Here is a 24,588-nt window from a genome sequence, read left to right as displayed (position 1 = left end):
CCTGCAGCAGTAGAGGAAGTCATTGTGGAAGAGTGCCTGGCCCATACGGAGAATGAAGATGGTGTAACAAAGAACAGAGTGCTTGATTTTTTGCTGTCACCCTCAAGTTCCTTGTACAGGAGACTGTCAGACGGGGAGAAGCCCTCTACTAAGAGGGACATTTCAGCAATGATTGTGAGAAGGAGCAGATAGAAACAGAGGTCGAAGTGAACAACGTTACCCTGAGGACATGGCAGCAATATCACAAGAAGCTTAAGGGCATCACATGAGAGGCCAATATCAATGAACTCAAATTCAAAGGCCACATCTTTATAAGTGAACCACTAGCCTTATACACCTACTGCCTCCATTTTAAATCTACCAACATTCCTAAGTATATCTTATACCGAACATTCATTGCCTCACCTCGCCCTCATGCACATAGTGCTGTTCTTGCACCCACGTCACACAGCTTGCACCTACTGCCAGCTATTCAACCATGATGACCAAATTGTCAATCATTTCACCACACTCACTGACTGATTGCCCCCACTCTTGCAGGCCAGTGTGATGCACAATCAGCGACATTATCAGCTAACTCACAGGTGACAGGCATGGCTGTGTGTCCTCATTCTTATGAAGGAGGTAATGGTTGCCACAATTGGAGTAGCCATCTCTGATACTGTGTAGGGCTGAGACCATAGAAGATGTTAAAATGCTCACACCTACATACACCTTCTCACATACAGCCTTTCTCTCATTCCATAATCTCTTGTAGGTAATAAACAAATAAGATGATCTGAGCATGAACCTTTTATTTTCTCCTTTACTTCCATAACAATCCTATCGTTGAACCCTTAACATTATAGGTTCCCAAGAACTGCCACCTTGCTGGGTGGTGGCACAGCATTATGAAACAATACACTGATGATGACAAGACACTGTCATTTGATCTTACTCACAGCCAATGGCTCAGATACTAGCACTGTATGTCATTTAGTGAGTGGCAAAGAAGTGGTATCTACATGCTGTGAGTCTCTGGGCATGAGTGCCTGCAACCACGGCAGAGGAAATAGATAATGCGCATACTAGCTCTCTGTGCATGAGGTCATACTTACAAATGTCATTCACAAAGTTTCCATGGCAAATATTTTAAAAACTAGAAGTGAAATGTCCTTGTCCATATTAAATAAAAACTTTCTGCATTTTCTCTTGTGTTATATTTCTTTGCTCGGTCACTGTTGATTCTTTACAACAAATTTAATGGTCTGGAATTTCTGAGAAGTAGCAATCATAGTCAGATTACCACTCTGCACCTGCTTTTTTACTGTAAGACAGATCTGCCTTTCTAGCAGGAGGTTTCAATCACTGATCCTGCAGAAATATAGAGCATACCTTAAATACAACTGTGTCCACATAGAGCAGGATATTCGGGGGAAGGCAAACCACGCGCCCCTTTTACAAGGCAGTAGTTACCATATTCTGTGAGGTCCATGTCCAGCAGAACGTTCACTTTGATAATTTGTGTGAAACAGTGAGGAATTTCAATGATAGGGGAGTTGACATAAACAGTTTTACACTTTAATTAATGATGCACAGATTGTAAGTGCAGTCTTTGTGAACTTTACTGCCTATACAGTACTCAAATCTAAATAGCCTTGCAGTTGAACTATTAGCCTGAAACGTGCAATGCACCACAACCCCATCAATCACCTACAAGCATTCTCTGTGAGACTCATACCTTTATATTCATTGCTTCACCTCACTCACTCAGCATAGTTGCACTGGTCATACACCCTAACACTACTATGTGTGGTGGCTACACTACACAGACTGCGGCAGTTCAAGAAGACAGCTCATCACCAGCTTTAATGGCAGTCAGGGATGGCAGTAAATGCTGGCCTAGCTAGCGACATCCACATTCCATGAAAGGGGTTTGAAAGAGTGTAGTTTAAATATCCTAATTAAATGTTGAATTTACTCATCATCATTGGCATGGACATGGGATCCTGATCTTTACAGGCAGAAAGAACGTATCTACATACTGTGATAACAAGGTGTAGAGCTGGATGAACACAGCAGGCTAGGTGGCATCAGAGGAGCAGGAAAGCTGACGTTTCGGGTCTGGACCCTTTTTCAGAAATGACCCTTCTGAAGAAGGGTCCAGACCCAAAACGTTAGCTTTCCTGCTCCTCTGATGCTGCCTGGCCTCCTGTGTTCATCAAGCTCTACACCTTGTTATCTCAGATTCTCCAGCATCGGCAGTTCCTACCATCTACATACTGTGCCTTGTTCTTTACTCACCAAAAATAGGTGACAGCCATTCTCTGGTTCATTTCTCAATGCAGTGATTTTACCAATCAGAGTAAAACTGCTTGATTTAAAATTTAAACAAATCTTGAAAGTTAACTGCTAGTTATCATTAAATAGTGCACTCTCTACGGCAACATCTCTACCAATCAAAAAGTGCTTGCTAACCAATCAACACTGTCCTGCCGTACAGTATAAGTGTTGTTTTCCCTTTACTTCAATATTCTTGCAAATTGTCCTGATCACTGCGAAATGAAATGCTTCAACGAAATGTGTAGTTTTTCAGCTATGCTCAATTTATTTTTGTTTTGTGACTGTTATTGTTGTAAATTCCACTGTCCCTTTTGCTCCATGGTTTTCTACTGGTCTTGGGACGCTTCCTATGTCTTACTATGAAGATAGATACAAAATATTTGTTTCTTTCAATTAATTCTGCTCTAAGAGTCTAGCTCGCTGTCATTATTCTTTTTTAAAATACATACAAAATGGGAGCAAAAATAATCCATTTGGCCCCTCAAGCCTGCTCCACCATTTAATAAGGCAATGGGCGATTTGCTTGTGTTTCAAAATCCATTTTCCCATCTACCACTGATAACCAGTGCCACTTTGAAAACTTGCCTGATGCAGGAGATGGGAAAATCCAGTCCAAAGTCTTTTTTCTCCTCTTTGTCTTATCTAGTTCCTCTCCTGCGTAACACAGGGAGGATTTTCTGATTTTGATTGCTACCAGTATCTCTTTGAGACCACTCAAATTCGCCAAGATTGGTCAGCCCTTCAACAATTTCCTTCGTCAATTTTGTACCATCCCACACAGGTTATGGTGCTGGGCTTATAATGGATTAAAAATAAATTTCTCATTTAAATTCTTATATTAAATACATATATGTTGATCCTGTTGCCAAATAGAATTCTGTTTCAAAGTTTTGGCTCACTCATGTTTTGTCATTACAATAGGTTTTGGCTTTTATTTGTCAAGAAAATCAACAATTAAAACCAGCTTCTACCCATTGAGTAGACAATGATTTGCAATTCTCATCAATCTCCAAATTGTTTGGTCCAAGAATGAGTGAAGAGCGTAAAAAATGGTTTTTAACGTAGCTGCAAAGGTAGCAATGCTTCAGAATAAAAACTGAAAGAACTGCGGATGCTGTAAATCAGGAACAAAAACAAATTTGCTGGAAAAGCTCAACATGTCTGGCAGCATCTGTGAAGGAAAAAACAGAGTTAACATTTCGAGTTTGGTGACCCTTCCTCAGAACCCTTTAGAATAGATCAGTTAGGCAACAACAAGCTCACATTTCAACATAAAACACTGGGAGTTTTCTTGTGGTTCTCCCAATTGGTCACTGTAACTTTAGAAACTTTAACGAGCATTTGCTGATTTCCTGCTAAAGTTATAAAGGCCAATTAGGAGAACTACTGAAGGAGAGAGACAACAGGGAATATTTTGGGTGTCCGTGTTTATATTGTGCAATAGATATTGCAATAATTAAGTTATTCCTGTTATCTGAGTAATATCTTAAACATTAGCACCAAATGAACTGGAAACTTATTACTTACTGTCCCAGGGAGACTGGAGGTTCCTTGGACCCACGTTGAACCAAAACATTAAAGATCTGTTACACAAACAAATCTCCAATGTGCAATTTTGAAAGTTTCAATTTTATGCATTTTGATTTTCCTTATGCTTTATTGTAAATGTTTAGTGTGCTCTTATATTTGTTCCTGTAGATACAGTCCTACAGATGCACTGTCTGATGATGCAGGGTAAGTGGTAACTTGCGTCTGAAATTTGTGGAACTGCATGTGCTTGATCAGTATTTGCAAATGCTTATTAAACCACGAAGAATAACAAGTTTTCTGGCCTTGCATATTTAACCACTTCAACTGTGTATATCACACAGCTGGGGATTACTGACAACAGAACATTTTATCAAAAACAGATGAATTTTATTTGCAAAATTTACACCAGATTTAGGACAATCCGAATATGGAACAATTTTTCCAATGGGAGTTCATAGTAGTGATTGCCAATTGTCATTAGACTATTGCAAAACAAATTTCTATGTATATTCTCTGTACAAAACACACTGCAAAGCAGCTGGAATCTGGCCCTTTTAAGTTTAATATCAACTAATTGCACAATGCAAGCACAGACCAGGCTCAGAAGCAATCAGAGTTTGGGAGTGGGAAATTTGGGATGCATGAGAGAAGAGGTGATGGGAGAGAAGGATCAGCCAGGAGCACCAGTACCTGAAACATATTATATTTGCATAGCTGGGTTTGAGTTGTTCATTCTCTACACGATGACTTAATCTTCCATTTCATACTTACATCTGCACAAATATGAAATAGGTTCTCAATAAATATGTGAGAAGCTATTGGAAGTGAAATGCATATTTGCTTTGGAAAAGGTCAACCTACTCTTAATAAATGGCATAGCATGCTCAAGGGTCTAAAGGCTTATGACTGTTCTTATTTCTAACTTAGAAATATGGGAAAAGACTCAGGGTATGGGGATTAATTAGACAGCTGTTTTGTTGTTATGAAGGGCCAAGTGACTTTCTTCTGTGTTGTATGATTCTGTAATTCAATATTTTTTTTAAAAACGAGATGGTATTCCAGCTTTCAGAAAATTGTGAAAACACATTTTTTGACTAGCTAATTCTTTCTCTGCTGTTGCATGCAATTTTGGATGATGCTGCTTTGCACAAAAAATAAACTGATGGTTAAATGTTCTGGCAAAATTGAAATGGTAGTCCTGAGCTCTGGCCAATATCTTGATATAATCACCACATTGCAGTCTGACTGAAATATTCAAAACACAATATGGATTGGCGGAGGTGTTGGGTGGGGACCAGATGCTTTTCAAAGCACAACTACATGGGTAAGATGTTAAGTCGCAATGGTATCACAGGGTTGTTTGCCCTAATCAGGCTTGTAGTTCAGTCAAGCATTCATAATGAGGTCACCTGACAACTTCATTAACAAAGCAAGCTTAACAGATGGCCAGACATTTTGTTTTGTGATATTTAACAACACATTCTTCGCAGTGGTGCTGGAATTGTAACTGTTCGGCTTTGAATGGCTATGATATGAAGTTCCATTTCTTGGAGAATGTTATCAGTATCCTATTGAACCTGAATTTCACACAACACCCAAGAACTTCAGATAAAGTAAGATAATACCATATATTTTGTGCAGTTTTGTTGAAGAGTGACTCATACCTTTCTTCTGCATTTCTTGGCCATGTATTTGGTTTCCCAGTCTTTGTCAGCTTACCTAGCTCCAATTTGGCATTCTTTCTTCCTTTACCCAATGCTTTAAAATGTTGCCCTAGATACACGGAACCAAGGAAACCATCAGCCAATTGTTGATTCTGAAAATGACTAATATGACTAAAATAAAACAAAATTACTTTATGAAATTTTTAAACTTCATAAATATTATAGTAAATGTTTGGGGACAAAAAAGAAACAGACAATAAAGATTTGACTATGATTTCTTTTGGCAAATCTGGTAAATATAAAAAAAAAATCATGGTAACGGTATAATTATTTCAACATACGTTTACCATTTCACGAAAACAATGAAAAGGAAGTTACACCTAAAGTGAGGATATAGCAGCATGCAAAACTCAACCAGCAGTTTATAAAAGGAAAACGTTCTGTTCTGAAAGATACTAAAGAATGAGGTTTCATAGAGTTCAAACAAATCTGAATCCCATTATCAATGAAAAATGGCACAAGAAGAATGTGTTGTTAAATATCACAAAACAAAATGTCTGGCCATCTGTTAAGCTTGCTTTGTTAATGAAGTTGTCAGGTGACCTCATTATGAATGCTTGACTGAACTACAAGCCTGATTAGGGCAAATAACCCTGTGATACATTACTTATGGAACTTGAAGGGCTTTGTTTGACTGAGAGTCATATTAATTTTCAAGGTCAGAAGTCACTCAATACCAGGTTATAATCCAACAGGTTTATTTGAAATCACAAGCTTTCATGTTGCATGACTTCTGACCTTGTCCACACCAGTCCAACACCAGCACTTCCACATCATATTAGTTTGCAATATGTTTATCACACCTTGAAGTGTTTTTTCAGTGCCTCTTTGTTTACTTGCTCAAAATTGAAAATTGTGAAGATGATTAACGGATTTTTCATTGGCAGTTTCACTGCCAGTATTTGGTAGATTTATGAGAATGCAAAAGAGGCAATGTTTTTCAAGGGAATTTTTGAATGGCTGACTTTAAACAAATTATGAACATTTCAAAGGCTTGCTGGTTTTATATGGTGCATTCTTTCTGTATCTAGCAGCATACTGAAGGAGTGGGTATGGAAAGGGCATATGGGGGGGGTGGGGTGACAGGGTAGTGAGGGTTAGAGGGCCTAACAACCATGAATACAAGGATAGAGTGCCCCAGCATAGGGAGAGGGACTTTCCAGCCTGGTGGCTGTGTCATCATCCCACCTCTGTTGCTGCCTAAGGAGGTATCATCTCTGACTTCAGTTGCACCTGACTCCTAGATATGAAAACAAGCTGCTTTTTAGAAGTTGACACTGGGACATACAGAAATGACCCCACTCTCAGCTCCTGAACCGAAGACAAAAGTTCAAACTCAGAACTAGAGACCATAAACATATGAGTCACTAACAAAATATATCGTACAAAAAAAGCCCTTAGAATATGAAACTAACAATCACAAGGTGTAGTTGGGGCTTCAGTGAACGCTAATTAGGTATATGGAGGAGAAGAAAAGTATATATTGATAAGAGTAGTTGAAGTGAGATGAGAGAAGACTTATGTGGGGTGTAAACATTTGCACAGGCCTGTTTGAGTAAACAAGCTAATCCTGTGCTGTAAAATTTGATACAAATAATATGATTCATTCAGATCCTGAAATAATCAAGATCCTTCCAAACTAATGAAATGCTCCTTGACTGTGTATCCACTTAGTATATACTTTGTGCCATTAAAGATAACCCATGTAATTTTTGTAGTAGAATAATATTCACCTTTGTAAAGATTTGTATAAGATTTGATTTATTTTGGGTCATGTCTCAGATGGACAGTTTCCAGTACATTTTATCTTATTTAAAAAGGAGCAGTGTGGTTCCATTCTTGTATTTGCAGGACTTAAACAATACTAGGACAGTGACAGGGATTATACAGCTGTCACAATGTGAAAGTTTCATTTGACGCAGTCACTAGAAAACCACCAGCTTATGTCATTTCCGCAAGGTGTCCACCAATCACCTACTAAAGGAAGGCTTGGAGAAATACCATGCAAATTCTGTCCTAGTATGTCCATGCAAATTGAGTGAGACATACTACTTGAATCAGAGTTCAATATTACTCAGACTGCAAACTTTACAAAAGCAAATCTGAATGGAGCCAGGATCGTAGAAGACACACCATGGAATGGAATAACATGCCATAAACCTTGCAATTAAAAAATCAACTTGAAGGAGAGAGACAGAGCATTTTGAGAAAGCTTAAAAAATTTTGTGATGTGAAATCTTTGAGAATTGCACTGATCCTAAATTACTTACTAAAGCCTGCCGAAGGTACAGCCTCACAGCAGCCATTACCTGTAATACCGTGCAACTTTATCTTATGTAGCAGCCTTTGGTGTGGCACCTTGTCAAATGCCTTCTGGAAATCCAGATACACCACATCCACAGGTTCCCCATTGTCCACCATGCAAGTAATGTCTTCAAAGAATTCCACCAAATTAGTTAAACATGACCTACCCTTCACGAACCCATGCTGGGTGTTCCCAATGGGACAATTTATATCCAGATGTCTTGCTATTTCTTCCTTAATGATAGATTCAAGCATTTTCCCCACTACCGAAGTTAAACTAACTGGCTTATAATTACCTGCTTTTTGTGTACTTCCTTTTTTAAACAGTGGTGTCACATTGGCTGTTTTCCAGTTTGCGGGAACCATCCCAGAGTCCAGTGAATTTTGGTAAATAATTACTAGTGCATTTGCTATTTCCCCCATCACCTCTTTTAGTACCCTGGGATGCATTTCATCAGGGCCAGGAGACTTGTCTACCTTTAGCCCCATTAGGTTGCCCAGCACTGCCTCCTTAGTGATAATGATAGTTTCTAGGTCCTCACCTGCTATAACCTTCTTGCCATCAGTTTTTGGCATGTTAAATGTGTCTTCCACTATGAAGACCGACACAAAATAACTGTTTAATGCCTCGGCTATTTCCTCATTCCCAGTTATTAAATTGGCCGTCTCATCCTCTAAAGGACCAATGTTTACCTTTGCCACTCCTTTACGATTTACATATTTATAGAAACTTTTGCTGCCTGTTTTTATATTCTGAGCTAGTTTACTCTCATAATCTATCTTACTTTTCTTTATAACTTTTTTTGTGGCTTTCTGTTGGCCTTTAAAGATTTCCCAGTCTACTAGTTTCCCACTACTCTTTGCTTTTTTGTATGTGTTTTTTTTCAATCTGATACTTTCCTTTATTTCCTTAGACATCCATGGCTGGCTCTCTCTTTTCCTACAGTTCTTCCTTATCACTGGAATATACTTCTGCTGAGCACTGTGAAAAATCGTTTTGAAAGTCCTCCACTGTTCCTCAATTGACCCACCATAAAGTTTTTGCTCCCATTCTACCTTAGCTAACTCCTCCCTCATTCCTTCATAGTCTCCTTTGTTTAAGCACAGGACATAGGTACTGGATTTAACCTTCTCACGCTCCATCTGTATTTTAAATTCAACCATACTGTGATCGCTCCTTCCGAGAGGATCCCGAACTGTGAGATCATTAATTATTCCTGTCTCCTTACACAGGACTAGATCTAGGATAGCTTGCTCCCTCGTAGGTTCCATTACATATTGTTCAAGGAAATTATCGCAGATGCATTCTATGAACCCCTCCTCAAAGCTGCCATGACTGACCTGGTTTGACCAATCAATATGTAGATTAAAATCCCCCATGATAATTGCTGTACCATTTTTACATGCATTAGCTATTTCTATGTTTATTGCCCACCCCACCATGATGCCATTATTTGGTGGCCTATAGACCACACCTATCAGCGACTTCTTCTCCCTGCTATTCCTAATTTCCACCAAAATGGATTCAACGTTTTGTTTAGGAGAACCTATATCATCTCTCACTACCGCCCTGATATCATCCTTAAAAATCAGAGCAACACCACCTCCCTTACCTTCCTGTCTGTCCTTCCGAACAGTTTGATACCCCTGGATATTTAACTCCCAGTCATGACCATCCTGCAACCATTTCTCTGTAATGGCCACTAAATCATACCCATTTGCCATGATTTGCACCGTCAACTCATCCACCATGTTTTGAATGCTCCGAGCATTCAGATAAAGTGCCCTTATGCTAGTTTTTGCACCTTCTTTTTGAGTCTTATCACCTCCATTACTAATAGCTCTTGAGTTCTCCTTCCCTTTAACTTTTTTCCTAATTTTCAATGGAGTTGAAGCTTCCTTGTCACCTGCTAACCTGCTGCTTTGCCTCACATTAATTGTTATACTCCCTGTATGCTCACTCCTCCCTTCCCCCCTACTTACTAGTTTAAAGTCCTGTTGACCACCCTATTTACCCTTTTGGCCAGAACACTGGACCCGGCCCTGTTCAGGTGGAGTCCATCCCATCGGTATAGATCCCTCCTGTCCCAGACCTGATGCCAGTGCCCTATGAAAAGGAAACCCTCTTTCCCACACCACTCTTTTAGCCACATGTTTACTTCCCTGATCCGCGCCTCCCTATGCCAATTTGCACGTGGCTCGGGCAGCAATCCAGAGATTATGGCGGCTCCTGTGTTCCCGTCTGCAGGGTCCCTCCACCTGCCTCACTCGCAGTCACACACTGCTGTCCCTGCCCGCCAATCGAATTAACATTAGTTAATCTACCAGGTGTGACTGCCTCCTGGAACACAGTATCCAGGTATTTCTCCCCCTCCCGGATGTGCCGCAGTGTTTTGAGTTCGGATTCCAGCTCATCAATTTTGAGCCGGAGCTCCTCAAGCAGCCAACACTTGCTGCAGACGTGGTCACTGCCGTTCTCAATGGGATCAGCTAGCTCCCACATCATACAGCTACAACACATCACCTGGCCTGCGATCTCTACTTAGTTAATTATTTAAAATTAATTAGTTTTTTTTCTTTTTTTTTAGTTTTGCAGTGTTATCTCTTTAAGTGTGCTCTGCACCAGTAAGTTTACTCCATTATATACTCAAACAGACTCCAGTTTTGCCTTCCGAACCGCTCCCAGAGGATTTGGCGTCAAGGTGACCTACCCGAAAGATAACAAATAGATGACAAAAAAAAATGCAAATAGCTTTTCTGCTCACCTCACTTAGTCTTTATTATTAGGTTAGAGGAGGTGGAAGGGTGGGAGACACTACGCGTGTAGTGTCTTGGGTATTAGTTACTTCCCAAATTTATTGGGTGAAAGATAACCGTTACCCAGCCAACCACTTGCGCCCGCTAATGCATGTAAAAATGGTACAGCAATTATCATGGGGGATTTTATAACGAAAGCTTACCTTCCCAGCTGCCCTCACACTCTCTCCCGGACTCCCACCGCTGAACAACTGAAGGCATGGATAGAGGATTGGTTGACTAGTAGAAAACAAAGAGTAGGGGTAAATGGGTGTTTTTCTGGTTGGCGGTCAGTGGCTAGTGGTGTGCCTCAGGGATCAGTGTTGGGACCGCAATTGTTTACAATTTACATAGATGATTTGGAGTTGGGGACTAAGTGTGGTGTGTCAAAATTTGCAGATGACACTAAGGTGAGTGGTAGAGCAAAGTGTGCAGAAGACACTGAAAGTCTGCAGAGGAATATAGATAGTCTAAGTTAGTGGGCAAAGGTCTGGCAGATGGAGTACAATGTTGATAAGTGTGAGTTTGTCAATTTTGGTCGGAATAACAGCAAAATGGACTATGTTTTAAATGGTAAAAAATTGCAGCATGCTGCTGTGCAGATGGACTTGGGTGTCTTTGTGCTAAAAGGATTGCAGGTGCAGCAGCTAATTAAAAAGGCAAATGGAATTTTGTCTGCCATTGCTAGAGGGATGGAGTTTAAAAACAGGGAGGCTATGCTGCAGCTGTATAGGGTCCTGGTGAGGCCACACCTGGAGTATTGTGTGCAGTTTTGGTCTCCTTACTTGAGATATACTAGCACTGGAGGGGGTGCAGAGGAGATTCACTTGGTTGATTCCAGAGTTGAGAGGGTTGGATTATGAGGAGAGACTGAGTAGACTGGGATTATACTCATTGGAATTCAGAAGAATGAGGAGAGATCTTATAGAAACATATAAGATTATGAAGGGAATAGATAAAGTGGAGGCAGGGAGGTTGTTTCCACTAGCAGGTGAAACTAGGACTAGGGGGCATCGCCTCAAAATAAAGGGAAGCAGATGTAGGACTGAGGTCAGGAGGAACTTCTTCACCCAAAGGGTTGTGAATCTGTGGAATTCCCTGCCCAGTGAAGCGGTTGAAGCTACCTCGCTGAATATTTTTAAGGCAAGGCTAGATAAAGTTTTGAACAGTAAAGGAATTAAGGGTTACGGTGAGTGGGCGGGTAAGTGGAGCTGAGTCTCAAAAAAATCAACCATGATCTTATTAAATGGCGAGGCAGGCTTGAGGGGCCGGATGGCCTACTCCTGCTCCTAGTTCTTATGTTCTTATTTCACTTTTTGTTACAGTTAGGAGGAGATGAGACTTCAATGGCAGGTGGTTGGAACTAAGAGAAGCTGTTGAAGGGAATGATGAGGTGACAGACACATAGAGTGGGAGCTAACTTTAAAGTAGTGACAGCCTCTGAATAAGTCTTATTGATAAAATATTTATAATGCTGCTTATAAGTCATTAGACTATTCAGAGCAATTGGGCTTATGCTTTGTAGTTCTAATTTTTGAGGGAATGGGGGTGTCAGCTCAATTATACTGAGCAGTTTGTTTGCAATGCAAGAGTGACACCAACAGCAAGCAATCAGTGCCCACATTGATTGATGTTACTGAGGTTACTCTCCTTTTCAATCTCTCCTCTCACCTGGGGTGTGGTGACCCTCAGGTTAACCCACCACCAGTCATCTCTCTAATAAGAGACTAACTCATCCCAGCTCTGGGTGACAAGACTAGATTACTTCCTTTAGGTTAGAGTGCACTGTTATTTTGGAATTATTTTTGAAATTTTACATAATTGAAGTTACAGCAGTTAAATACAGGGAGGGAGGAATGGCTTCTTAATAGGAGAGATTAGCAGAGAGAATTCAGTGTGGTTCAGAAATAAGTTTGTTTAATCAAAGTTGTTATGGACCACACCAAACATATCAGGGAGATAGCCTGGACCCTAACTTCTTTCTTATTTAAAATCAAGTGTAAGTCGCTGTGTTCCAGGTGTGATTCGAATAGTCCACTATTAGGCTTTAAGAAAAACACAATTTATTCTTACAACACAGTTAAAATATAAATAGAAAAAGAAGAATTGCCATAACTTTAGCTCTATCGAAATACTTAAAAATTATATATTATTTAACTACTAATCATCAACTGTTCCAATAATAGCAGCATCCCATAAGCACACGCTTGGCAAAGGCAAATTCAGCAAAACAGATTTTTCTCACATGCTATGTCCCTTCTGGTCTAGGAGAAGGGAACACTGAAAGAAACAATCTCGCAGCAGAGAGAGAGAACTCAAGCTTTTTGCTGCAGCAGAGAGAGACCTAAAGCTATCAGCTTCAACTCCAAACACGCCAAGTGAAAGCAAAACTAAACCTCTGGGTCTATGTGAGCCTGACTCCACCTACTCATACTACTTTTGTCTAATTTTGAAAAAAAAAACACTCAGGCAGCTCAAAGCTGTTTACACATTGCTTCTGAAGCAGACATTCTGATACTACTGGCAACACCTTTCTGCAAGACAAACTGCACATAACAAATCCCACTTAAAGGCAGAGTACCATCACAATGTAGTAAAATAAATATTGAATTGATAGGTGAACAAACAATAAGCATTTCATTAAAGAGTGAACTGATGGCACTAATTAAGAATGGCGTTGTGAGTGAATAAGAATAGAAGGATAGATCATCTTCCACCATTGCTAAATTGTCTGATTTTTGCCAAGGACATGATATTTAGATATTCTATTCTGTTTATCTTAGGATCCTTTAAATACGATATGGTTACTGGTCCATTGACAAGTACACATTTGGATAATACTTCAGCATATACATTACACAAAGTACTTATGATTTTTTGAAAAAAACAAATATCAACCACTGAAGTTATCACAACTTCTAAATCAAAGAATAAGAAGCAATATTACCTTTGCCATAATTATCTTTTTCAGATAATCACAAGCACCCTAATGTCCATTCATGCACAATCCTTTATATCACTATTCTTATTGTACAGAACATTCTATGGGTATTTACAATGATAAATGCTTCTATAAATCTTCCTTGCAGATACCTGTCTCATATGTTGTGTGGCAACAGGTTTGATGTAGGCTGGAAGTGGATGCTGATCTTGTGCATTGACTCACTTGGTATTTGCATTCTATTAAAAATTGCATTAGTGTGAATGAGGTGCTGCTTCTGTCATGTTGGCTCTTTTTTTGCTTTGGTTCACATTTTATTAAAATGCATGCTTGTAACATTATATTTAATTTTAATAGATTCTGTGTAAAATGTCATGCATGATCATTTCCCATTGTGGATTTAAGCGTTTGAGAATATACAAAGCCAAAAAATCTGTAAATTTTGCAGATAGACATTGCATCCCCTTTAAAATCATGAATCACACTGAATAATGAGAAAGGTTTTGAACATGAATCATTTAGCCATCTGTTTTTAACTGAAAACACTGGAGAAGTCAGATTATGAATACATTTGTAAACCTGTTTTATGGATTTTTCATCTGATTCAAATGTAATTCCTTTCCAGGAACATCCTGGAAGAATGTCCAAGTTCTGAATGAGAAATCCCATGGCATAATTTCACAATCTTAAATATCTTTTCTGCCTGAAATCCCCTTTCTCTTTCATAGCTGGGATATTATATGATATGGGGGATAAAACAATTTCTTTAAGAAAATCTTCTAACTTCAGAACTATCTGCCGATTTGGTTAATATTCAATTACACCTTACATAATCGAAAAAAAGTGCCTTGTAACCTTAGAGATGTGTTCCCAGACAATGGAAAGTTTTAGCAGATCCTTTTTATTGCTGTTTGTTATTAGGCAAGCCTATGGACTAAACTGCAGATCAGTGTATGTTGTTTAAAACAAAGACTGCTATATTTTGTAAATGGACTGTTAGGCAAATCTGTTCATGTATTTGAATACAATTTTTGCCTGTTTTTTAATTTTAGATAGATACTTGATTAATCCACATGAATGACATCAGGAGTTAGTTAAAAACAGTCAGAAACCATTTAAACTTGATTAACATTTCTAGTCGATTATTGTAGAAATCCTGTGTGTTGTTACAAATAAATCCACCACATGGGTAAAATAAACATTATTCGTGCTGAATAGGGTTTTGTTTGATTAATTCTAGTACCCTTATGTGGAGGAGGAATATACCTTAATTAAATCATCTTCAGGAGGAAAGAAAAACCATTCTCACATTACTTGTTTATATCCCTGCTTTCCAGAAGTGTTAGTATGAATGATATGAGGCCTGAAGAAGATGTTGCAATCCAGCCCCATAGTAAAGCTCGCCATGAGGAACTACACAACATTCATAGCCTACTACGTGAAGACCAGGACAAATGGCAAGAAGTAAGACTAGAAAATGAAACTGCTTGACATTGCTGTCTATCTATGTCTCCTAAAAAAGCAGCTATAACACAGACCACCTCTTGTCTTATATCTCTGTCAACCCTGGCTTCTCACTGGCCTCATGCTCCTGCCATATCTATTAGCCTTCAGCCCTGCTCACCATTCTGTGTTACCTGCAGCCCATACATCTGGTACCAAAGAGCAGTTCGGGAAGATTACAGAAAAATTCAGCAGGTCAGGCAGCATCTATGGAGAGAAAACAGAGTTAACATTTTGGGTCCAGTGACCTTTCTTCAGAACTGATGGAAGCTAGGAAAAGGTTGGTCTTTATGAAGAAGATATGGTGGGGAGCGGTGTAAACGATAGGTGGAGATAGAGCCAAAGGAGAGAGACAAACAGAGAAAGGACCGGATACAGGTCAGCCTGGGAGAATGAATAGATGCTAATGGGGACTATTTCCACAATACTATACTACTAGGCTGAATGAAAACTACATCTTCCCACTGCCTTAATACTGTCTCTCATGAGTACTCCTCATGTTTTCATGGTTGATAACTCCAGTGTTCCTTTCCACTTCTTACACCAGGTCTTCCAGTTCTGCATCTCTCTGGTTTTATGCATGATTACCCCCTTTCCTTTTGCATATAAACCCTTCCCCATCTGTTCCCAGCATCTGCATCTGCCTACAGTAGGTGCAGACTAGATTTAAATGGATGTAGATCAGCTTTAAGAGGAACTAACCTTACACAACTTTTGGCTGCATGTCTCAGCAGAGGGGCCAATCCTAAAGCACTAGGCTCAACTGTACTCGCATATTTGACGTCTGTGTCTGCTGACACCATGAAACATGCACATAAACCTTGCCCTTATTTGTTATTGCACGCATGTAATAAAAACCTTTTCAGTGGTGTCAGCAGGGACTACCTTAAATTAGCAAACTGCACAGTGTTAGTGTGATGCCAGCAGAACTATGAACGGATGTGGGTTAAAGGTACATAGAATCCCTACAGTGAGTAAAAGCAGGCCATTCGATCCATTGAGTCCACACCCACCCAGACCCACCCCGCCTACGCTATCTCTGTAACCCTGCATTTCCCGTGGCTAATCCTTGGACACTATCCAACTAACCTGCATGTCTTTGGACTGAGGGAGGGAACCAGAGCATCCAGAGGAAACCCACACAGACACAGGGAGACAGTGCAAACTCCACACAGACAGTCACCTGAGGCTGGAATCAGACCCAGGTCACTGGCACTGTGAGGCAGCAGTGCTAACCACTGAACCACTGGGTCAGCCAGGTAGTTTTCAGTACATCGTAATTCTTGTAACCGTTACCAGTCTTATCCAAACTCCCCCCCAGTAACCCAATACTTCAACCATATTATGGATCATTCTTCTGATTATTAACTTCTTTGATTTGGTATCAATTTGTCCCTTATGCCTCTTGAAGCAATTTGCAACTTTTGTTTCAAAATGAAAGTTCTATATAAAGTCAATTGTTTCTGCTTTGGGGACCGACATTTACATTTATGTGACACAATGTCAAGACAAATGTTATCTTTCTGCAGGATCTGGCTCGCTGGAAGAACCGGAGGAGGAGCGCATCCCAGGATCTCATCAAACGGAAGGAGGAACGAGATATTGTGGAAAAAATAATGAGTGGGGAGCGCAGCTCAGAAAGGCGGAAGAGCATTAAAACATATAGAGAAATTGTGGAGGAGAAGTATGAATTTTGAATATAACATTGTACAAACCTGACCGTGTTTTCCACTCAATGTGAGGCATATTTGCCAAAAACTAGTGCACAGGATGAATTTTAAACCCTCAAAAAACAGTAGGTTTGGGTCAGCTTGGAGGTTGAAGGATTGAAATATTCTGTCTGCAGCCTGTCACAACTTGCTTCTCAATGGAGGTAGGGTGGGGGAATGATCAAGTCACCTGAAGGAGGCGAATGTGTGATCTAAGTGTTGTATTATTTCTACAGTGAATTCACCAAAACCCTGCAACAGGACATACTGTTCTGATATTTCTGAGTCCCTACGAGCACCCCAATGGCTCTGCTTTCTTTCATCTTGAGACCTTGTTTCCTCAGGCCTCTGTCTCCCAAACATCCACCTCCTACTACACTCCTGCCCCAGCCTTCCAATCCCTCAGGGCACATATCTCTGACAACCCTGCCCTCACCCAACTCTGGGAGCAGACCTCCATTTCCTAATAACCTCCACCCCCTCACACACAGTCATACACACATGCACACACTCACATACCCGCGTACGCACATGCTTACACATATGTTCACACATGCACACTCACGCAGTAACTCACACACGCACATGCACAAACACACTCACACACAAGCTCATTCATGCACACTCTCTTGCACACACACTCACACACACAGATGCACAATCGGATACACATGCAGCTCTGGGATTGGATTTCCTGGGATGGGGATAAGGTAAATCTCAAAATTATTTTTTTTCTAGAGCAAGTAGATGAAGGCATGCTCCTCTTAGTTCCAGCAAAATAGTGTGGGTTGCTCACTCTGAGTTTTTGCCACCCCACCCCAAAGTCTTCAGCTCACACCACCCCCAAAAAAGAAACAAACAATGCAGAACTTGTATTTCTGGCATGTAGGTTTGCTGATCAGCCAGTTGATATTGTGCTGGATTGAAGCTAGTAGCCATAGCCATTTAGTGAGTGTATTTCACCCTGTGTATGCCAACCAGGTTTGGCCTTTGCTCCCACAAATATTAGGCAGCTCGCCTAGATGCCCTATTGCCTACCAAGTATTTAAAACACTCTAATAAATATCACACTGAATTAGACCCAACGAATATCTTTCAAAACTCAAAAGATTTTTTTTAAAAGTAAGAATGAAAGCATAATAATGCTTTACTAACATACCCACAGCATAATTGGAAGGTATTAAAGATATTGAATAATTTAGCCCATATTTTGTTGTCGAGTATTCAGGCCTGATTTTGCCTCCTGGACGGCAGTATCTGGCCTTGATTTCTTCATCATGATGTGAAGGAGATACGTTGTAGTGTGGGCCATTGGAAACAGGACTTAGATGGGAATGATGGTAGGTAGATGCCATGCAGAGCAGACTAGAAGATTTTACATCCTTCACTGGGACATTGGCTCAGTTTTGTACAAGAATGTTGTAGAAGATTTGTACAAGACAGCCTATCCCTCACTCATCACCCCCATCCCCATCCTTTACTCACTCCCATGCCCTCTCTATACCTCCATGACCATTCAGCCAGCAATGACTAGAAGAAAATAGACTTATTAGTCATAAAGTTATATACATATAGAGCATGGAAATGTGCCCTTTGGCCTAACTCATCCATGCTGACCAATTTTCCTGAACTGAACTAGTCCCATTTGCCTGCTTTTGGCCAACATCCCTCTAAACCTTTTCTATTCATTACTTGGCCAAATGTCTTTTAAATATTGTATTTGTAACTACTTCCACTACTTTCGCTGGCAGCACGTTCCATATACATACCACTCTCTGTGTGAAGAAGTCATATAATAATATTTATGATGTTATGATGCCTTTGGGATGTTCATGAGACCATAAAAAAATTAGCCATATGACAACCTCTTAAAAAGCACCCCGCTCATCATTGGAGCTCATAAAACAGTCAATCAGACAAATTCAAACTCCACTTGAAGAATAATTCTCTTAAGTGCTTATGAAACTGTAAAAAAGAATAGCCATTCAGAAATCTCTGAATAAAGCATTTTATTATGAATTGCTCATATACCTGCCAATCAGAATCATGTGCACAGTCTGTTTGACAGCTGTGTCATCAACTCCTGCTGAGCTGAATTTACTTAGTGAGATTTGGAGCTCAACTGGGCATTATAATGGAATTATATTGCTGAATAAATAAAGTGTGTAGAACTGAACATATTAAAACTCGTGAAGTAGTGAAATAAATGGCCTCTGTTCGATGTTTCAAAGGTTGAACATGTTTGAGTTGATTACAATTAAATACTTTTTGATATAAACTGACCAGATGTCCACCTGGTCTATCACTTCAAAGGTTTGACAGAGTAATAGAATGTGAATTAATGTAATAATTAGAGCACAGTGCCCAAACAACACATTAAAATCTAAATCTCAATCATGTTCAGTGCAAGAATGCAATTTATCCAGTGAATTAATGTACTGTAATACATTTGGAGATTCATAGTGCTGATCAATTAAAGGTTGCATACTTTTTAAGGAAGAAACCCTATCATTAATCACTGCATTAAACGTATACTAAAACTATCATTTAGCATCTAATTGAGATTTATGAAGTTGACAACAACTTTTAAACTTACGTTTCTGACTCCAGAACAGATTTCTTCATAGTTCTCAAATCCTGTCACCTGATATAGTTCAAACAAGTTTTGGAAGCCCACCCATCTCTCTGAAAATTTCAAATTACAGGAAAGATTCAGGAAAATGAAGTAGGCAGTAAGATATCCTTTTTTGTGCTTTTTGGGTCATGACTACCATGTTTCTGTGGTGGCTGGTGGGAATCAGTTCAGTTCCAGTTCCCATGTCTTTTTCTTCCCTAAGCAGCAGTGGTTTGCTCATATTTAATTCAGCAAAATCCAGCTCAGAGAGTCATTACAGTACAGAGGGAAGCCATTCGACCTATTAACTTCATACTAATTCTGCACAGAGCAAGCCAACCAGCCCCATTCCCTGATATAATCTTGTAAGCTTATTTTCCTCAAGTATCATACAATATACTTTTGAAATCAATCATTATGAGGGTGATGGGAGCCAAGACAGACAACAAGTTCCAACTCATCCCTCACTGCATAAGAATGTTCTTCCTCATATTTCCCGTGTATCAATTGCCCAAAACCTAAATCTGTTTCTCTGGGTCATTGAAACAAGAATTGATGCGAACAGCTTTTCTTGTCTACACTACCCAAATTTGTCATTATTTTGTCAACTTCTATCAAATCTCCCATAATCCTGTTTGCTCCACGGGGAACAACCTGCTTCTCTAGTCTAACCATGTACCTAAAATTGCTCACTCCTGGAAGGGTCCAGGTAAATCTGTTTTGCATCCTCTCAAGAAACCTCACATTCTTCATAAAATGTGACTGTTGGAATTGGAAGCAAAAATCCAACTGTAGCCTAGCCAGAGCATAAAAAGGTGCAGAATGACTTCTCTGCTTTTGTACTCAATATCGCTATTTATGATATCCATATACTTTGCTAATTACTCTATATGTGTTCTATCACCTACAAATATTGATACTTATGAACTGCTCGGATGTTTGTCCTTGCACACCTTTTACAATAGGACCATTTTATATATATAATATATCTAAAAAAAATTAATGGAGGCTCTGGCACTGACTCTTGGAGAACTGCAACATTCTCCAGTTTGAAAAATCTTTTTTATTCAACTTTAGTTTAGTACATTTTACAACATCCTAGCTCTTGGTGGGACTGTGAGCTAGACATGAGTTTGGGCCCCAGACGACTGCACAATCTGCCATACATCCAGCAAAACACAAAAGCCGAAGACTTCTGTAAACTTTTATTGCAGAGTGAAGTAGAATCGCTGTACTCACCACGAGACTTTAAAGTGAATATTAGTTTCCTGTATTTCTTTACTGCAAGATAAAGAGACGGGAAACTTTTATTTGGAGATATTAAAGAGAGTAAAATTAGAAATGGAGTATAATTGGCAGTGTAATTTAAAATGATCTGCATCTTCAATGCATCAAACAGATTCTGAGAAAGGTTGATTATAAAGTGAAGTATTTAAACTATGTATCATTATTCTACTTTGAACCTCAGGGAATGCAGAGAACTTGCTCTCCAAGAAGCATATAAAAATGCAAGAACTCCAGAAGAGGCTGAAGCCATTTTGAAAAAATATTCACAGAGATTCATCATCAGCGAACCTATTCTTGAAAGCCTTGTGATGCCAAAATTCCTGGAGAGAAGTCGATCTGTGGATTCTGATGCTCCATCCTCACCAACAAAAGATCCTAATTCACTTAAGTACTTACGACAGCAATCATTGCCTATCCAAAAATATACTGCCACTGTTGAAGCAATGATCATTCCCAGCAGCCAGCCCCAAAAAAATGTTTCTGCAACAGTAACATCCCCAACCAGAACTGTTGCCTGTAAGGCAGTGCCTATGTTGACCCCCAAGCCTTATTCACAACCAAAAGATTCACAAACTGTACTGAAATCATTTAAGGTGAGCCAATAAAACCAATGTATTTGATCTATGTACTGGTGGACTGACCACCTATTCTGACATTAGTCTCTACGTTATGTAATGGTAGGTTGCTCAATGCCAACTAATCCATTGGAGGAGATTCCTTCTTGAGGTTAGGACTCAGCTGGAGTACCATGTTCTGTTCTGGGCATCAGAGTTAGGAAGACATTGGAGAGAGGGCAAAAGAGTTTTCCGTGAGTGATGCCAGGATAAGGGATTTCAGTAGAAAGAGTGAGGAAGTTAGGATTGTTCTCCTTAAGCAAAGAAGTTTAAGAGAGGACTTTGATAAAGCTGTTCAAAATCATCGACAGTTTTGACAGCGTAAATAAGTTAAAACTGTTTGCAGTGGCAGAAAATAGGCTGTCAGAGGATTCTGATTTAAAGTAAGTGGTAAAATAGAGCCAATATAAGGAAGAATTGTTTGTTTGTACACAGTGAGTTGTATTCCAGAACAGATTGGCTGAAAGGGTTGCAGAATCAAATTCAATAGAAACATTCAAAAGATCAGATCGCCTCACCACAGCTCCTTCAACACCACCTTCCAAACCCCTGACCTCTAGCACCTAGAAGGACAAAGAGGACATCTCAGAGATAGATGGTAATGTAATTAGACTGTAAACCAGAGGCCCAGGTTCATTATCTGGTGATACGATTTCGAATCTCATCATAGTGGCTGGTGGAATTTAAAATCAGTTAGTAAATTTATAATATAAAGGTAGTGTTAGTCATGGTAACCATCACAGCTATCATTGATTGGCCTAGCAAGCATAACCTTTATCCTGTGAACAAATTAATAAATATTTGATTGGATAAATACCTCAAAAGAACAATTTACAGGGCTGCAAGACTAATTGGATAGATCAATTAAATTTTGCAGTCTATGGTTTTAAAGGAATGTGTTACAGCTACATTGAATGCATTGGCTGTAATCTGGCGAAATTCCCTAGATTCTGGAAAGGTATCATTGGTTTGGAAAAGCACAAATATAGCAACACGATTCAAAAAAGGAAGGAGGCGGAAGATGAAAACTATAGGTCAATTAGTCTAATACCTGTCATTGGAGGTTGTAGCTAGGTATTTGGAAAATGATAATACAATAGGACAGGTTTTGTGAAAGATAAATCATGTTTTTGGCAACTTTAATAGTGTTCTTTGGGGTTTAACAGCAGGGTGAACAAAAAAGAGCCAGTAAATAGAGTGCACAGGTATTTGGATTTCTAAAGGGCATACAATAAGGTACTATATGAAAGGTCGCTACGGGAGATAAGAACTCATGCCATTGGGTGTGAAATGTTAAAGAGGTAGTACAAGGGTTGAGTGAAGAGGCGTGTAAATAGGGGCCGTGACTGCATGTAGCAGCAGATTGCACAGCAGAAGGTGGCTGTTAGTGAACTTTATTTATTTATTGTTAAATGAGAGAGTGAAAGAGAAGGGAGTCTGGAGATAGAGATATCCTGGGAGCCAAGAACTCCAGCAAAGGAACCAGAGAGTTGTGCTGTCCCTTTTGGGGTTGTGTACTTTAGAGGAAGTACCTTCAGTGAGTAGAGGAAATGGGGATGAGGAGACGGAAGAGTTCAGCTGTCCAAGAACAGGTATCTGGTCCTGCGGGCCAGCCAAGTCAGGGACTTGCTTCTGCCCAAGGTCAAAACCATAACAGAGAAAAAAAGCATCCAGAAAGACCAAGGAGCTGCAGGTGCTGGAGATCAGAAACAAAAACAGAAATTGCTGGAAAATCCAAGCAGGTCTGGCAGTATCTGTGGAGAGAAAGCAGAATTAACGTTTCAGGTCCAGTGACCCTTCCTCAGAACAAAAGCAGCCAGTCAGTGGTAGAAGAAGGCATTAACCTGCCCAGAATCTAAGTAAAGAATTATCACCTTCAGCTTTCAGAGTACCAGGGATTTTACAAACTGTGTCTCTCCAAGGAGACAAATACCTTCCTTTGTGAGTTGCTAGCTGGAAAGATCAGTGCAATCTCTATTGGTAGGGACCCTATATTTGTCACTCTTATGATTACTGTGGCCTTGAACCTCAATGGATTGAGGTTATTTAAGTTATTAACCTTTGCAGCACATCACAAACTTCAAAACAACATTTCTTAAGGTTGTGACGGATGCAGTGTTTAGGTGAGTAAAAAATGCCATCTCATTCATCCAACGATGTTAGTCAGCCCTAGAGAGTGAGTAGCAGCATGTATATTGCTGGGTTTCAGGGTGTGACAGATGGCATGCATGTGGTCAACAAAGTTCCGCTGGGTCAGCTAGGGACATATGTCAGTGTAAACTTTTTCACTCCATCAGAATCCAACCTGTGTATTACCATCATCAAAGCAGGTATGTGTCTGCTAACATGGCAGACTCTTAGGCAATTATTTAATTTTGCTTTTTGGTAGAACTTTGTAATTGAGGAACTAACATCTGACCTGAGTTATTTTCTTTACGTGCCTGTTTGCAGAAGGATGGGAAAATTAGAATAAATGGAGACACCAGCCCAACATTCACCAGAGTTGAAGAGAAGGAGCCCACATCTGCAATATCGTCCTCATCCTTTACATCGTCACAGATGTTTGAAAGTGTGGCAAGTGTGGACACACCCACATTAAAGTCTCAGGTTGATAACTGCCACGTTACTGGAGCAGAACAGGAAATTTCTTCATCCATAAAAGACCCAGAGACTGAAGATACAGGGCAAGTAAGTATCCCCTCAACAAGTGGAAACCAGTATCTCATCACTGCACAGCCAGACATTTCTTTAGTGCAATGCCAGATGACAGCTCCCCTTGAGAACAGTATTTATAGTTGTTGCAAGTCATGATGTTTAAGATGGATAATAAATTCTCACAATGTTATCATTCTGTGAGTGTTCCCTGTTGTAAATCCTCACAATATGAGCTAATTTTAACCCTACTACCACCATGCCTGATGAAAACAAAATTTGTGGAAATTCAAAGGGAGGCAGTGTCATGCCCTCCAGCTTGACACTGCACTCATGTTAAAAGGTATTTATTTTCTGCTTTTTGGCTGGTGGGTAAGAACTTAAAGTACAAAAATCAATAACATCAATCTGACTCCAATGCTGTGTTAAATTTGTGTCATGAGGTTGGTGCCTGTTTCTGGTACAATTCGGCAAACCTGGTCAGTGCAGGAGCAAGCCTCGGGCAGATAAATCATTCATCTCCCATCCATCAGAAGCTTTGACGGGGAATCGCGTTTAACATGTTTAACTGGGCTCTTAAAATTGAGATGGC

At 39.8% G+C, this 24,588-nt stretch overlaps 1 protein-coding gene across 9 annotated transcripts in view; it reads left to right on the top strand.

Moving 5' to 3' along the window:
• LOC109919982 (LIM and calponin homology domains-containing protein 1-like) overlaps positions 1-24,588 on the top strand; it is a 186,370-nt gene that overhangs the window by 93,898 nt on the left and 67,884 nt on the right. For 8 of the 9 annotated variants that reach the window (XM_048600286.1, XM_048600260.1, XM_048600279.1 and 5 more), the window contains exons 7-11: positions 4,021-4,056; positions 14,955-15,081; positions 16,650-16,804; positions 20,912-21,323; positions 23,796-24,032. In XM_048600286.1, the coding sequence (XP_048456243.1) occupies positions 4,021-4,056; positions 14,955-15,081; positions 16,650-16,804; positions 20,912-21,323; positions 23,796-24,032 (967 nt within the window). The remainder of the gene's footprint in view (positions 1-4,020; positions 4,057-14,954; positions 15,082-16,649; positions 16,805-20,911; positions 21,324-23,795; positions 24,033-24,588) is intronic. The other variant, XM_048600247.1, reaches the window with a different exon arrangement.

The sequence above is a fragment of the Rhincodon typus genome, chromosome 1 (assembly GCF_021869965.1).
Source record: "Rhincodon typus isolate 14 chromosome 1, sRhiTyp1.1, whole genome shotgun sequence".
NCBI lineage: Eukaryota > Metazoa > Chordata > Chondrichthyes > Orectolobiformes > Rhincodontidae > Rhincodon > Rhincodon typus.
This window is presented reverse-complemented; position numbering and strand designations above follow the sequence as displayed.